The following is a 16,822-nucleotide window of genomic DNA, read 5'->3' as shown; positions in this document are numbered from 1 at the left end:
TTTTTTGCCAAATATATTTCCCTAACAGTAACTCAAGCAATATACACAATTAGAACTGAAATCAGCTTCAGTTTGGGTTTAAAAGTTTTTGCAGTTGCTGTCAAAATTTAAATCTCACTTTGTCTGCCAAAAAAAACCAATTCAGTTTTCCTCTTTTCCTTTCAACTACAACCAAGCATAACCAGGTTTAACATAGATTTGCAATATGTGAGCCATAAACCCCATGCCCATTGTACACAGTATACACCATTACCAAGAGTTAGTAGCGGAAAGCAATCAACAGCTCAAAGGTAGCTTTCATTATTAATCAAGAACTGCACGCACCTAGATTATGATATTCTGCTCTGTGTTGTCAGTTTTTTCTCCATGGGTTATTTTTGAAGAAATGTTCAACTACCATATTTTTAAGGGAAGGAACTGAAATCACTTTCAGTTTCAGGTACATTTAGGTGACAACCTCAGTGCCCTTCCATGTCCAGAAGTTTCTGTATTAGCACTGTGAGATCCTCTTATTCTTCTCCCTTCATGCAATTTAAAGCAATCTGGGAGGTGTTGTTATCCATGTCATTTGCAACATCCTATATCTCTTCCTATACTTTACCAAGTGCCTCAGGTCTTGTACAAACTTCAACTCTGAGTGCCCTCTGTCTTTGAGAAAAGTTGAGTGTAATGAGACCTCTTTGGGAAGGCTTATCAACTTGAAGATGAAAAGAAATCCTGTCTGTGACTAAAAATTGTAAATTTTTGATTCATCTAGGATGATAGAAAAACAGGAAAATATTAAAATCCACATAATGGCTTTGATACTTCTTAGACTTTTGAGAAGGCCTTGGCATGTCAGTCAGAGTGTTGTGCCAGCTAATTGGCAATGTGGTAGCACAGGAGAGGATTCCTGGAAAGGAGCTTTATTCGTCCCATTCTGCTTGTTTGTGGAAGAAATTGGCAACTCTTTCCCCAGCTTTTTCTGAGTGCTCTGTTATACAACACCACAGAGAACCTATATACATCATTTCCTCTTTAATCTCTGTAGGAAGTCTGTTCAGGAGGGAAACATCTAGGGCCACACAATTTTCACCTGAGCCATAAATTTCTGCCATTGGGTACTTGCTGTATGTTTGACATCATGAGTTTTGTTTTCAAGTATTTAACCCCGCAGCCTTAGTGATCTGTAAGAACAGCTTCATCATGGAATTTCGTAGACCTTTCTATAATGAAATATTTATGTGTGTATTTATACACACTCAGAGAAAGAAGCTCAAAAATTAGGCCTTGTGAGCTCCAATGACTTGTTAACCAAGTCAAGCTGTGTGACCATATTCTTCCAGAGTCTGAGCTTGTTTGACCACTCAAATGTGCACCCAAGTGCTCCAGTTGCTGGTAGAATTGCACAGGAGCAAGATCCACTGGAAATCTGTTCACTCTCTTTGCAAAATCAGCAGTTAAGAGCTTGTAAGGAATTTCTCTTTCCCATAAGGGAAATCTTAAGCCTAGATTCTCAAACTGTGGCTCAACAAGATATTTGTTCAGGGTTACTTGGAGTTTAAGGTGTTCCAGCCACATCAAAACACCCAGCCCCTCTGGTACTGACAGCACTGTTCACAAGCTGCATTGAGAACTGAAGAGCTGATTGGGCTTTGCAAGGACAAACATTAGAAGTCACAACATTTTCCTGACCCACTGTAAAAGAGCATTGTCCAAAACCAGCAGTACTGGTGCCACTGGGAGTGGAAGAGCAAGGGGAACATGGAAAAGTGGGCATGAACACGCATTCAGGACCAGGAACGGCAGCTGGGCACCAAGCTCTGCTGCACTCAGGGCACCACCAGGTCACTGCAGCAGAATGAAGTGCAGTTTGTATCGCCTGTATCGAGCAGGAGATACATCCACATTGCCTGACCAATCTGAAATGGTGTTAGGTCATAGAGAGTTAAGAGTTCAAAGCATTGTCTACCATCATCACAAAGTAATAATCTCCCTGTGTGAAGGAACTTATGCAAATACAGAGGTGCCATGACTCTTTACAAGAAAAGATCTAACCTGTACCAGCACAAGAGTGCCAATATAATGACTTCAAACTAGTGCTTTAGTGTTTAAAAAAAAATGCACTTCAAAAAATAAAAAAAAAAAAACCAGTTATCTCAGGAGGAAGAAAAGTCACAAAGCCCAGGACTACTGTCTGTTACTAAGTCATCCCTCTCCATAAATACCAAAAAGTTTGAGCATTCCTGAAAAATCCCTTCACAATTTAAATTGATGTTCACTGTATGGGTGAGACATTCCCAAACACATGCGTGATCTTTGCAACTCTGCATTTGACTATCATAGCTCATGCAAAATTAACTGGTTTTGCATGCCATGTGATTTTCAAAGCCATGATAGAGATAAAGCAATAGCAGGCACCACTGGGGAAAGTTCTGCGCCAAGAATCTAATGCCTATTTTAGCAAATAATGTAGTGGAACACAAAGCTCTGTAAAGGATAGAAAGTGGTTCTGAGAATCCAAAGTCCTCAATATAAACACTTCATAATGTCTACTTAAGAAAATCTCTGCTTTGATCTCCTGGACTGAGTGTGTTTGGTTGGCTCTTGGAGTGCCTCTTCTCACAGGCTTCAGGAAGCAGCTTAGTTTTCACCTGAAGTGGAATTGATTTTATGTGTCCTATGACTACTCCCTGATATCAACTAAAACAAGGGAAGTGAAGACAATTGGAAGATTTGCTTCAAAAGCACAGTCTCACATTTAAATAAAACCCTGCAGACTAGACACCATCCACAGAATATGAATGCGAGAATAATTTTGTAAAGATAGGTCCAGTCTTTTTCCCATCCTCTGACTCCTTCACGATCTGATACTAAACATCTGTTTAGTTTTATACATGAGATGCAGGTTCAAACTTTAAACAGAAAGTTAAAAATCACCTTAAGGCTGATAAAGTACAGAAAATTTTAGCTTGAAAGGAAATAGTAATTTTGAGAAGGCAGCTGAGCTGAGAGTTGTGTTTAATCAAATAGTAAGCTAATGCCAGCTTTTGCAGCAATGTACCCATTCAGAGATACTAAAATTACCTTTTTAAATTCCAGTTCCCTTTGTATCTACAAGAGAAATAGACAAGTCTTAGAAAGACAAAGTGGTCTGAGCAGGTCAGTTGCAGAGGAAGGAGTGATTTCAAACCTTGCAGATTCCTGTGGTGGCTCCGTCTGCACTGTGCATGCAGGACAGCTGTGCGTAAAGAAAATGACCCAACAGGAAACATTCCAGGTTTTCTGCATGTAAATGATTCCTGCCTCAAAACCAGTGGATGATGGATGCTGAAAATAGCATTTGAATCCTCATCTTTCGTGTATCAGTTGTCAGGCACACACCGACCCAAAGAGCCAGTGAGGAAAGTGATTAGTAACAACTGTCACCCACTGCAAGCAGCCAAAGTGTGACTTCTTCCAAAAGGAAGGAAATCAGTAGGAAAAAACAGTACTTCTTTGATGTGATCTTGTTGCACACAAACAAATGCGCATGAAATTTGGCTCCCCTAAATACTGCAAGGCTCAAAGAGAAAGAAACAGCTTCCTTGCTCAGTATTCATACCCAGGACAGCACTAGCTCTTTTTTAGATCTCTTGCAGGCAAACTCTACATGTCTTTTTGAGTAAAAATTATGTTTAATGCCCTTCTCTCTCTGCTCCCATCATATTTTCTTGCTGACAGTCACCCACACTTCCAAAACCTGTGTTGCCATGCACTTCCTTCCCTCCAGCCCTGCTACTCTGCCTTTCAGCATCGGAGTTATTCCCTTCCACTCTTCCCAAGTGAGACACACAGAGCTCACAAGAGACACCATGTCCTCAGTCACAGTTTGGGTGGCTGGAGCAGCATCTCTTCTACAAAATAAAATGTTGTGCTTGCAGAGAAAATTCAGTGGTGACCTGGAGGACACAAAGCAAGCTCAGCAAGGATGCTGAGAAATTTTAGAATCATAGAATCATTAAGGTTGGAAAAGTCCTCCAAGATCATCAAGTCCAACCTTCAACCAAATACAACTAAAGCCACAAAACCATATTGTGAAGAGTCACATCTACTTATTTTTTGAACACTTCCATGCATGGTGACTTCACCCCTTCCCTGGGCAGCCTGTTCCAGGACTATGCAAAAAAATCACTCTAGTCACTAGAAGTCATTGTACATCTTTGTGTGACCAAATATCGGTTTTACTTATCTGGATTGTTTTTCTTTTGAGTAGAATTATTATTTCACAAAAATTGGTTTTGACATAAGTCTGTAGCAAGTTTCATTTTTCTTCCTGTTAAAAAAATAAAACTATAAAAATGCTCCCTGGAATCTGTCTGACATGTCTATGGCAAGGGCTGATGATAAAATCTAACTTTGTCCATCACAAATGTTTTCCAGCTAGATTTTAGGCTTCCTGTATATTCTGTAATAATTTCGCTTAACAGGAGTCTGGAAAGGAAAAGTGATGCACTATTTTCTAATTTGGAATCCTCTGAGAAAATACTTCTTTTGGTTGAGCAAGGGATGATCACAGAGGATTGTAAGCATTGGGTTTTATCTCAACTATACATTAATATTTCTTGCTGCTTTTTCTACCAAGTTAAACCTGCTTTGCTTTGTGTGTCCTCAGGCTATTTCACTGAAATGGCAGTGCATCATCTTTAGTTAATGATTGTGTTGCTGGACTTCAGAGCTGACTCAGAATAAATTTTTGCAATCCTTAAGGAGGAGTCCCTTGCCCTCTTTAGTATTGTTTAGCATCTGCCTTTAAATAGGGCTATGGCTACAATCACCGGTGACTGCATATCCCACTATTGGTAAATTGAAGTAGTAAGATAGTAATGACTTTGAAGACAAGTGGTATCTGTTTGATTCCTTAGATCAGTCCGATTTCAGGAAAGAAAAATTTAAAGCAGTAGTTGCTGTCTAAAAGGGGTATCTGCTGTAGTGTGTTAATATATTTGTGGAGCAATTTTTCATGTACATAATTGGGCAGCTATTGAGTTATAGAGCCTCCATTACATATAATGGACAATACCGCAAGAAAAAATACCCAAGAATTCTAGTTTCTTGCCATATAAAATAGTCTTTTAAGACCTTAGCAAAACTATTTGTAAGATACCAAAATATGCTCAACTTCAATTAAAAATGTTTATTCTGCACAACATTATTGAAAAAAAACCCCAAGCCAGACCCAAACAACCCGCCCTATAAATCTGCTAACATGATATCCCTTGCGTAGGAAAAGCAACACAGGGTGTACAACTGGTGTGTGTCTGAACATTAGTTTTATACATTTATGCATCTTATGGTGGGGCAGAAGGAAGGGAAGAGGAGACTTCCTGGAGACAGAAGTATTTCGGGTGGGCACAAATTTTACAGCTGGTAGCTTGTGGCATGGCACAGCCTGTGCTTGGCAGTTCTGTGGATAATGAAAGCCAGGGTGGGTCTGACTGTTCTGTGAATCTCTTGTGATTCTTACAGAGAACAACATAAATTCTTACAGTGAATAAAATGAGCATGACCAATGATAGCTGGGTCTGGGATTTTGGGGTTTTATCCCCCTCCCCCAATAAGGGCATTTCTTCAGTGTGACTTCTAAAGATAGTAAAAGGGTTAAACTGACCACCATGGATATGCATATACCATTTTGTTTTCACTAATTATGTTTTGAATAACACTTTTCAGTTAAACAAGTAACACTCCAAGTTTAGACCAGACCTGCATTAATGAAGGGGTTTTCTGGTGCTTAAATAAAAAGCTTGAAAAAAAGCAACTTACACACAAGCAACTTGCCACAATTCTTTATCCTCCCTCTCCCATAAAAATAAAACCAGGAGAGTGTCTGTATGTTATCACAGCTGACATCTCAAAGGTTTCTACTGATTACGTGTAAATGACCACCCCACAGTGGCCAAAACCAACAGGAAAAACACTGTTTTGTGGGATTACTTTTCAGTCAGTGTAGCTGAAAACTAACTGGGGCAGGAGTGACCCAGCTGGCAGCAGCCAGTTGCACCTCGACCAGGCTGTGCCATAAAATCACAGCACTGGGTGGGAAATCCAGCTTTGCTGGCCATAACCCGAGTGAGACATTCTTTCCCGAGCAGCCAGATGAGGCAGACAAACCACACTTCATGACAGAGCTGACAAGAGAAAGCACTAATTACCTGAGCACGAGGTCTCTTACCTGGCCAGCGTTGTAAGGTGAATCTAAGGTGTCATGCGGAGCGAGGCAGTCCATTAATTTTCCATTCCGCCGGCAGCCCAGGTGCACCAGGTCTCGGCAGTGAGCATGGCAGGTGTACCTGCAATCTTAAAAACCCACACACAGACACCAGGGAAAGAAAAGGGGAAAGAAAAGGGGAAAGAAAAGGGGAAAGAAAAGGGGAAAGAAAAGAAGAAAAGAAAAGAAAAGAAAAGAAAAGAAAAGAAAAGAAAAGAAAAGAAAAGAAAAGAAAAGAAAAGAAAAGAAAAGAAAAGAAAGAGAGAGAAAGAGAGAGAAATTAAAATGGCATTTAGAAATTAGGTTTCTGCAGGCAGAACATAGGAGTGAGACACATCCTCATTTGCTACATGACCTCAGAGGAATAACCACCTCTCAAGTGAATTTCCTCACCCGTATCAAAGATAATAATAGCTACACAGTGCTGGAGATGTAAATTCACCGGAGTGAAGGTGACAGTGCAGCACACCTCCCAGTGCCACACTGACAGGCCTGCACTCGAGCAGGTCTTCACTTAGATCAGGGCTGCCTCAGTGACATGGTCTTGCAAAAGGTCCGTGCCACAAACGAGGTATTAGCTGTTGCAATGTAAGCATGAAAGGGGCAGTTCTCAGAAAAGACACAACATTTTTGCTTACAGACAAAAAATTCTACCCACATGGAATTACTGCTACATGGTTTTTCATGTTTTAAGCTCTAGGTTCTCATAAGAATATGCACATGAATATTGAAAGCAGAATAAGTGGCTTATCTGAAGCTTAATTATGCTGATAAATCACATAGTTGCCTTCAGTAACAAATCAGAAATTTCCATTGCTGGCTATCAAAGTCAACTAAGATGGCTATTAGGAATGTAAATTCATTATAACAGGCAGATGGCCCTATCTCTAGTAAGAAAGAGATGATTCATACTCCCTCTAATCTCAAAGGAAGAACCACTTTAAGAGTATTTGCTTTGGAGCCCTGTTGTGTTTGCTGGTTTTCTCTGTAAGCTGGGCAGAGTTCACGATGCCATCTTTGTCTAGTACTGAATGTCACTTTCTATTTTTAGTTTTTAAATTCCTTATAATTTTGCCAAAGAGCAACCACTTGTACTTCAAGTTTCCATGCTGGGGAACATCATGCTGTTTGTTTTAGAACATTTTGGCTAAAACAATTCAGCCATTCCCAAGACTGACTTTTGGAGGAAAAGCTTTCATTTTCTCCAACTAAACCGCACTCATTTTTTTTTTTTCATTGTTGTTAAAAAGTTTTACACTTTCAAGATTTATAGCAAAAGATGAATTCTGGATGGGCTCTTTTGTTCCTTTATCAGCCTCTCAAAATTTTCAGTTTCCCTTATGTTTAATTAGATTCCCATTGCAAAAAATAAGTTCTTGAACCTTCCCATTTCTGATCCATACTCATCATGGTGTTACGGGGCAAGACAGCAGTGTTCCTTCCCTGAAACGATGTTCCTCTTGGCTAGGGACTGGATCTTTAATGTAAGATTCCTGTACCATCAGACCATTCAAAAGTAAAAATTACAGTGTGGATAAAGTGTAAACCTGCAATCACATTCCTGTGCCCGATACAGAATTCATGTTACACTTGCATTAAGGCAAGATTAATTATATTTATTTGGCACAAAGTCAGCCTGTCAAAACTTTTTCAACACCAGCAACCCAGCATAGTGAGTCCATCCTGGATCAGCATTCCAAGGCAGATAACTGGGATGTTTCTGATCATGAAACAGACTGACTACATCACAACAACTGCATCACAATAATATCACTGTATCTCAAGTCACACTTCTCTTCAGACATCAGCAAACAGCTTCCAGCTAATTATGGGTTACAAAGGGCCCTGTTGCAGTATAAATCAAAGCACTGAAACTCTCTAAAACAGTCACTGTATTTAAAACAGAATTTGAAAAAGGTGAAGCAAAACAGGCAGAAGACTATGGAGACAACAACAACAACAAAAAAAACAAAACAAAAACAAAACAAACAAAAAAAAAAAGAACCATAAAACAGCTGTAGGGTGCTCAGGAGAAATGACAGCTGTCCCTACATCCTTGTGTGATGCTGGCAAGCCATGTCAGGCTTACTCCAGTTGCCGCCTTATTTCTCCTGAGTTCTGCATTTGAGTTCCTTTATCCAAATTTTAGTAAACATGGAGTATTCCCAACTTTAGCTGAAGACAGAGAGAACTGTGCTTTTGACCCAAATGAGGTTTTCCCAGGGCTCTATTTTATGCTAATGGAGCTGGGATTATTTTTGATGACTCATGCACCTCATAAAATTCTGGAGGAGACAGAACACTCATTTTCATGGATGCCTTGAGAAGGATTTTGTCTTTGGGAAGGGACCCTGTAAGACACAGTGGAAAAGTCAACAGGAATAAATAAAATTTGGAGCAATTGTTCATCAGGTAAGGGAACGGGGCATCTCCACGAGAAAACCAGGATGGGAGCACTTAAGTAAACATTACATTACACAGCATAAGCAAAAGAAGATCAAATGAAATCAGTATTTGAATTTCTCCTTTTTTCCTTAATTTCTGTTTTTTACTTTGCAAGCTCAGTTACCTTCTTTAGAAAAAATGCTTATGAGATTGCACTGTATGCCCACCTTTCAATTCTCCCCCTGTAGTTCTGACAGAGCTGACTATTTCAACTACAAATGGTCTAAAAGCTAATTAAGTTTTATGAAAATTATCTCCTAAAGGCTAAAGGAGGGAGACCCAAACTAACACTCATACTCAGGGCAAAGCTGGAAAAATTCAGGGATTACACCATTGTCTGATAATGTCTAGTGCACATCACTTGCATGGTGAGGAGGTTATGGGGAATGACCTACAAATCTGTAGGACGCCAGGGTTCACTAATTCCCCAACTTCCTATGGCTGAGCAAATGCATGTACTGAGCATGCACCAATTCAGAAATATTAGGAAAAAATCTGTTCACTAAACAGTGTTCTGAAACAGGATTACTTATTCAGCTAGGAAACATTAACTCTCAATGCTATTTTGTTTGTCATTTATATTCATTTTAATTTGTGAGTCCATAATGTCATTTGCAAGACAAGCTCATAATTTCCATCTGGATACTAGAGGCATAATTACAAAAAATGTGAAAGCTTCATCTCTAAAAAAGCTTCATCTCTAGAATTGTTTCAATCTTAAGCTAGATTTTAACATACTGTTTTTAAATTTAATAAGCAAGATTAGAAAAAGGATGGGTTTTTTTTTCCTAAAACAGTGGATCTATGTATGATCTTTTTTTCATATGTGTTTCAGCTTCAAATATATATGATTTCATTCCAGTTGTAGCATACAATGTTCCACAAAGGTTCAGACAGCATCAAATTTAAAAAATACCTTTTTCTGGTAAACCATTACAGGAGCACTCCCAAAATTTCCATGAGTTCAAAAGTAGCTATAATTCTGGAAAGACTGTTTTGGTCATCAGATCATGGATTGCCATATCATTTCTGCTTGGAAAGAAATCAGAATCAGGTGCTCCTTCCTGATGCGGTCTGAAATGAATCCTGTTCTTTGAAATCAGAGCTCTGGGGACCTTAACTTAGCACATTTGACAAAAGCATTCACTGACAACTAGAAAAGCTAATAGTTTTATTTTACTGATGCTCAGACTGTCATGTACACCGAATTTACATATGAAAATGATGCATCAATGCATATTAATTATGAAAATTGTCCTGAATTATTAGGAAATACAAAGTAAGTATCAATTTATTAAACATTTAAGTATTATGCTTTAGAAGTTTCATTGTCAACTACTGAGAAATAATGAAGCACCTTGTGATTTATTATTCTATTGCAACGATGGCTTGACTAGAGTAAGAGAAAAAAATAACTTATATTATTGCTAGAAATCAACACCACTCCTATCCTGCCCTAGTAGGGGTGAACGGTAAGGCTTCAACATGTTCATTTTACATGAATGGACCCTACCTGATGTTCAGGTTTTCTTCACCCAAAACTTGATTTTGCTTGATAGCTTGTAAATAGCTGTTCCCATAACCAACTTGCTCCAGGGTAGTGCAGCAGAAAGCAAGCAAAGGAACAGGCAGGAACCCAACAGAGGCTCCAGCATCAGACCCTAGTAACTAAGCATTAGTAAATCAGGCAGAGGTAGGCAGAGGCTCAATAGCAAAGTCTCTCTATCCTGCTCTGGTTTCCCCTGCCTAGGAAATGTGTGATTTCATTTCTGTGATGGCCCAGACAAATTTAACTTCCAAATGGATATGCAAAATGTATGTTGTCCCTAAACAACTGAAGCACATGGAATGTTCAGAGTCAAATTTGTATTACCTTTGCATTATTTATCAAGCACAGAAAAACACCTTTATTAGAAAGTGTGAGTACAATTTGGTCCTGGTACTGTTTGGAAGTTAGCAAGTAAAATCATCTTTACGTGAGAACCTGTGGCTTGGTTCCCAGCAACCAGAAGAGAGTTTTACTGCTGTGCTTGCTCTATGGAAAATTTGCCTCTAAAGCTTCTTGGAAAAATTATTCAAACTATGTGAGTGCTTAGTGCTTTAATTTTTAATCCATTTTCAGGCAGCAGGTAACAAAAGGAAGGAGAATGAAGTTCAGCTATATTTTTCCTGCAAGACAGAATTGAATTGTGTTATTTCTACAATACATTCGTATGAGTATGTCACATTTCAGTTTATGCTTAATATATGTTGTGTTGGTCTCTTTTTTGCTGATACTCAAATGAATACATTCTATTTTGATGCTAAAGTCGCTACAAAGATCTTTTTTAACAGTTTCATTCAAATCTGTAATGGAATGAGAAACATATTGGCAATAAACAGCCTTCAGAAATCTCTAAGCACAGCTACTAGGAGGTAGAGATCTGCTGTAACATCAGTTTTATCTCTATGAAATGCTCTTTATTTCTGCTAGTTTATCTGTCAGTCACACCAAAAAAAAGTTCTAACCATATTTTCCAATTAGTGATTTTTAAGGGATCACTATTATTACAGGTAAGACAATATTTCTGAGGTAGGTCCTTATGGCCATCCTTTTTCCCGAGGCTCTTTGTGTGTATTTTTGTGCTCCTTCCCCATTGTGGAGCTACACAAGGCTTAGATCAGATTGAAGTCCAGCAAAGCCCACATCTTCCAAACTCCTGTAAAGCTATCCACAAGTACCACTTCAGGTCTTCTGCTGTGTCTCTGTAGACTCTGCTCTCAATAGGTACAATGGCCATTCACAGCCACAGGTCCTGAGGCCCTTTTTGGGATACACACTTCCCACAGAGAGGATCCTCTGTCATCTTCCCAAGAACAGAAAGACCATAGAACTGGCTTAACTTGCTGTCTAGGGAAATTCTCCATGAAGCACTTGAACTGCAGCCCTATCTGTAAGTGCCACAGCTCCATTCAGGGTCAGGAACCCTGCCCTGGAAACAGGATAAGCTCCTGCAACAGTCTCTATTAAGAACTACTCATAGTGATTGAAATAAAATTAACCAGAGTGCCTATGGCACAGACCTGCAAAATCATGAGTTGCATATATTTGGACCTCAGAAGAAGACAAGCGCTTTAATCAAACAGTCCAGGTTCCAACACAAATGCTTGTGGTGTTTTTGTTTGCCAAGTGTCTTATGGAGCTGGAGTTTGGGTACTGTGCAAAAAAAAATGCCATATTACTCACCAGATTCAGAGTTTTTAGATAACAGTTTATCTATCATCTAGGCAGGCAACAACCTGACTCTGCCACATGCAAAGGACATTACATCTGTAAAACAAGAGGGACTGATCAGCCTTTCACTAAGAAGAAAAAACACTTCCCTCAGTGAATCACTAAGTGAGAACTCCAAGGGAGGCCCAAAGGAAAAAAGGAGGTATAAAAATCAGCAGCCTGCATGAACCTGGGACTTTAATGTCCTCGCTGCCTGGGAACTCAGAGACCATATTTCTGATTTTGTGCGCCAGATAGCATGAATTGGTCAATACATTCAGCTTCCCAACTGCAAAACAGGAAAGAATGACAGGTATTTTAGAGTAAACAGCCTAAACTGGATTTTTTTTTCCCAGTTTCTGCTGCTGGTACCTCTATAAACCTGTTTGGTTTTTTGGGTTTTTTTTGGTATGATCTAGTGTTAACCTGGTTTGTGCCAGATGGTTTGTTAGATAACCGGTAAACATCAGGACACGTGTTCTCTGTCGTGGTCATCCTTGGCCGGGGGGAGGTGATGAGGCAGGACTGGCCAGGGCAGCTCACCAGCCTTTCCAAGAAGTGGAAGGTGACATTGCCATCTAGCTGCACGTTGGAAAATTGGGATGTAGGTGTTAGCATGGATTCAGCATCTCTGAGACCACTGTTAGCCAGGTAAGGTTGCTGGCAGTTTCCACAGAGAAGGTCCCTGCCTGAGGGAGGATTCTCCACTCTTGGAGCCAGTGACTGTAAAAACCACGAGAAGGGTCAACGATCCAGCTACTGAAATCTACACTGGTTCTCAGATTAGATGTCTTTGAGCACTTGGCCCTAAGTGACATAGGAGCATAAATCCTACTACTCTAGAGTAATAAAGAATTAAAATCAATATAATTGCCTGACAAAGCTTGTTTGTATTTTTATCAATGTGACAACAATCAAGTCTTCTCCCTTCTTCCAGCACTTGCCAACAGGATCCAGTGAAGACTTGTCACAGGAGACTCTTGCACAAACGTGGGATCCTACATAACCAGCCTATAAACAGGCTTCTGCTCCTGAAAACTATTACACTTCTTTTGGCCAGATACTGCTCTGCATACAGTCCTGTTTAGTCACCACTCCCACAGAAACAGAACACCCAGTGTTTGCCAGACCACCCTAAAATAATCATAAAATCTGTTTGCAAACAAGGCTGAAAATATTCAATTCAGTCGAGGTATGAGTTAAAACATAAATTGGCAATAGAGGAAATACTTTAAAAGCAAAAGCCCAAGACAAGAAAAATCAAGTTTAGGTTATGTTTACTTCTCACAATCTTCTTTATCTGTTTCAGCATCACACCTAGCTGGAGAGCTGGACCACATCCCCGCCTTCAGGCTGTACCATAGCTATCATGATTTTGGGAGCTCTTAGTATGCCAGTTTCTGGGAGGCAGACTGAGAGGTACACAGCTGAGCTCTCCCTCCCCAGGAAGCCTGAAATACCTCTTCCCTGTAAGGGCTCCCCTGGAGGTATCTGGGCACAGGAACACCATGCAATAATGCCAGAGTGTAAAGGAAAGGAGAGGCCTCGTTTCTCCTTTAGTCCTTTTCATATACACACATCTATGGCATTCCTTAGTTTTTTTTTAACTTCCAGGCTGCAGTCTAAGAAACAACTTCCTGGGGATGATTACATTGCTTTTGCCCTGAGCTTTGAGACTTCTACTTTGCCATGCCAGATAGGGGTGGGGAGGCCAAGTTCCTCTGTGCAGTAACTCCAAACAATGAATTAGAGATGAAACTTGGCAGATACCTTGACATATCACCATGTCTACCCTTTCATGACAAACTTCAGAGAGTGCTTTTTGAACACCTGAACCAGTGAACCACACATCCCTCCCACATAGGCTCATAGGCTCCAGAAAATCTGACAGACCTGGGTAGTGTCAGGCTTTACTGACCACATGTACCAGTGACAAAACCAGGGTACCACATTTGAACTGTATTTCTTCTTCAGCTCAACAACAAAGAGATTGCACTTCTGGAACAGAAAACAAATCTTATTCTTCATTTCTGAACTCCAACGAAGTTATGCCACGCACACAAAAAAGTGCCCTGTAGGTAAAATCCTAGATTTGACCTGTCCTAGAAATCAGCTTACAACAATTCATTTACATTTGATTTCCTACAGAACTATTGATTTTAAGCTTACTTGTGCAAGACTGCAGTAGGTGTTAGGTATGTCTACACATTATTAAGCAGCACGGGGGAGAAGCAGAGGGCTGAGCCTCTGGCCAGCATCCAGCTCGCAGCCTTGTGCTGTGCTACACTGTGCCTTGTGCTGTGTAGCCCCCAGAGTCAGGCTGGAGGGACCGACACCAGCAGCCCAACGAGTTCTGGCCACTCCACCTTTTCCCACCTGCTCCACAAGGCCAAGCAGCCAGAGGAGTGTCTTGGCATTGCACTAAGCTACACTTGCAGCAGGGGCTAGAATGGTAAAATGGCAGCTACAGCCTCTTTCCTCTGACAAACCTGTCCACAGGCATCTGAATCCCAGCTACTCCACCAGACTCAGTAACTTCTACCAATAGTCTAAAAGCAGCTCAGGTTGTCTTTAAATTAAATTAAGCTTTCATATGGAAACCAGAAAATGCAGCAGCCCACAGCACACACACTGAACTCCTAACTTAGGAGGGAACAGAGCCTGAACAAGAACGGAGATATGGGTCTAACACATTCTCACACCTGATTTTCTTTTCGTGGTGGCTTTGTAAAATGCATTTGAAATTCATCTTTGACAGAATCAAAGCTTCTGATATTACATTCAATAAACACCTGGCTTAGGAACACATGGCTGCATACACTTCTGCACTGCAAACGTGATGGAAAGAAATAGCAGAGTTTCTGTTTAAAAAGTCAAAAATCGGTCCAAAGTATTTATGAAGTTCCACCACGTGTCATGCTGGTATCTGGGGACTTCCACTTGCTTTGACTGTTATCCTCTTTCCAACATTAAAAACCTAAACAAATGGGTAGAATATCCCTTCCACATAAAAAAAAACCAAAAGTGAGCTTTCACTTTTGTATGCAAATCCAATAAAAATACTGCTTTTTGAAAGCATTTACTCTAGTGCCCTCTATTGCTGAATCCCCAAAATACCCAGCATTACGGATACTCACAAAGCAGCACTTCATTTTGTTTGCCCTTTAGGAGAAACACAGTGAAAACACAACAGGAAAGAAAAGTATAGTTTAGGTCTCTCTATCTGTACACTCCCAGAACTGTGAGTTCCCGACCAGACCTGAGTTAACAAACTCCCTCTTCTTGCTAGAATTAGTTACAAACAAGAGTTCCATGTTCACAGAGGAGATGGATCATAGAAAAACAGTCCCGAGAGAGCTCCCTGCTTTACCTGGCCACAACACCGGAAGTGGGAGTTAATTCTGAATAGCTACTGAGGGATCAATGATCACTCCATTAGAGGAGTTAAACAGCAGTTATATCCCAGCAGGACAGAAGCCAGACCTTTAACTGACAGATCACATGAAATTTAAGAGCTTGGACTTTCTGCCAAACAAAACCTGCAGTCTCTTCTGTCTAAATGCGAGATGGGAAAAAAGTTGACATCAATCCATCAAATTAAATGAAGTTTAATACAAAAATAGTTGCACTTGTGCAGATCACCTCTCACACTGGATACAGCTCAGTTCTAAACCTGCTTTTGCTTGCTGCATCCAAGCTTGGTCTATGTTTACATATCCCACTCTAATGTTACATTATCTCTTTAAAACAGGTAATTCCACACTACTAATTTATTAATGTTACTCTTCATAAATGACCAATTCACAGCTTTTACTTCAGATGTTATGGGTCATCATGCCAGCCCTGATAGTGAATCTTGAAGCAGCTGTACTGGAGAGGTGCTTAGTTTAATGCACAAAAGTTGGTCTTTGTCTTTTCTTCTGCTCATCTTCCTACTAGCACTGAGGGCAGCAAAGAGGTGCAGTGGAGAGAAACAGCATCTTCACACTGCTTTTGCTTGACATTAGCAAAAGAAACAAGAAATGTAGCAGAAGTAAAATGAAATCTTCTGAAATACTTCAGAAAAAGACGCCTGCAACAGACATAGAGGGTACTAGCAACCAACTCCTGGTGATACTGACACTCTGCATGTGTTATGTTTATTTTGGTAATCTTCATCCACGCATCAATTGAGTCCATGAGGTGCAATTCACTCTCTGAACAGACTTTTTTTCTTATATTTATCAAAGACTTGTGAAAATTCTTAAAAACTTTATAGGTACAAATCAGGATTGTCCTTTGGATGGAAGGCAGATTAGACAAAGAGATTTGTCTTGTCTAATTTAAAACTGGTAAAGTCAAGAAAAATGAAATTTACTGGGATGATGTGATATTCATCTCATCTAATTATCTGAGAAATAGAATAAAACAACACATGATGCAATTTGCAAAAGCCACATGAGTGGCTATGAATGAAAACCACTATAAAGAAAAACACACTGTGGACTATTGGACACAAACAGAATGCACCTGCCCTGGAAAAATTCAGACTCACAAATAATAGAAAAACTAAACAGTTATTTAATGGGTGGAAAATTACTCAGAAATTAACAATAGCAAGAGAGGCATCCATATTCCCTAGGTTTCAACAGTATTGCACTTGAAGAACACAAGAACAAATGGACTGAGTTAGGCCAGTAGCCTGTCTTGGGAAGAGCCTGTCAGAAGATGATTAGAGAACAGGTAGGCAAAAAGGGGTGACTTAAGAGTGATATTTCCCCCTTAAACCCTTTCTATTCCCTGGCAATCTGCAATTTAAAACAAATAAACCAGGGTCTGTTTTGCACCTTTTTATTTAATACCTCTTGATGGCTCTTTCCTCCATGAATTTAACTAATCCCCTCTTGAACAAATAT

The 16,822-nt window shown here is 39.9% G+C and overlaps 1 protein-coding gene across 1 annotated transcript in view; it reads right to left on the bottom strand.

The window, feature by feature from the left end:
* Positions 1-16,822, bottom strand: part of RASSF3 (Ras association domain family member 3) — a 94,671-nt gene that overhangs the window by 72,387 nt on the left and 5,462 nt on the right. Inside the window, exon 2 of the mRNA XM_066183185.1 lies at positions 6,194-6,318. Within this exon, the coding sequence (XP_066039282.1) occupies positions 6,194-6,318 (125 nt within the window). The remainder of the gene's footprint in view (positions 1-6,193; positions 6,319-16,822) is intronic.

The sequence above is a fragment of the Chamaea fasciata genome, unplaced genomic scaffold (genome assembly GCF_029207755.1).
Source record: "Chamaea fasciata isolate MVZ Bird 193981 ecotype frontalis unplaced genomic scaffold, bChaFas1.0.hap1 SCAF_5, whole genome shotgun sequence".
Classification (NCBI taxonomy): Eukaryota; Metazoa; Chordata; class Aves; order Passeriformes; family Sylviidae; genus Chamaea; species Chamaea fasciata.
The sequence above is the reverse complement of the archived record's forward strand: the minus strand, read 5'-3'. Positions and strand labels throughout refer to the sequence as shown.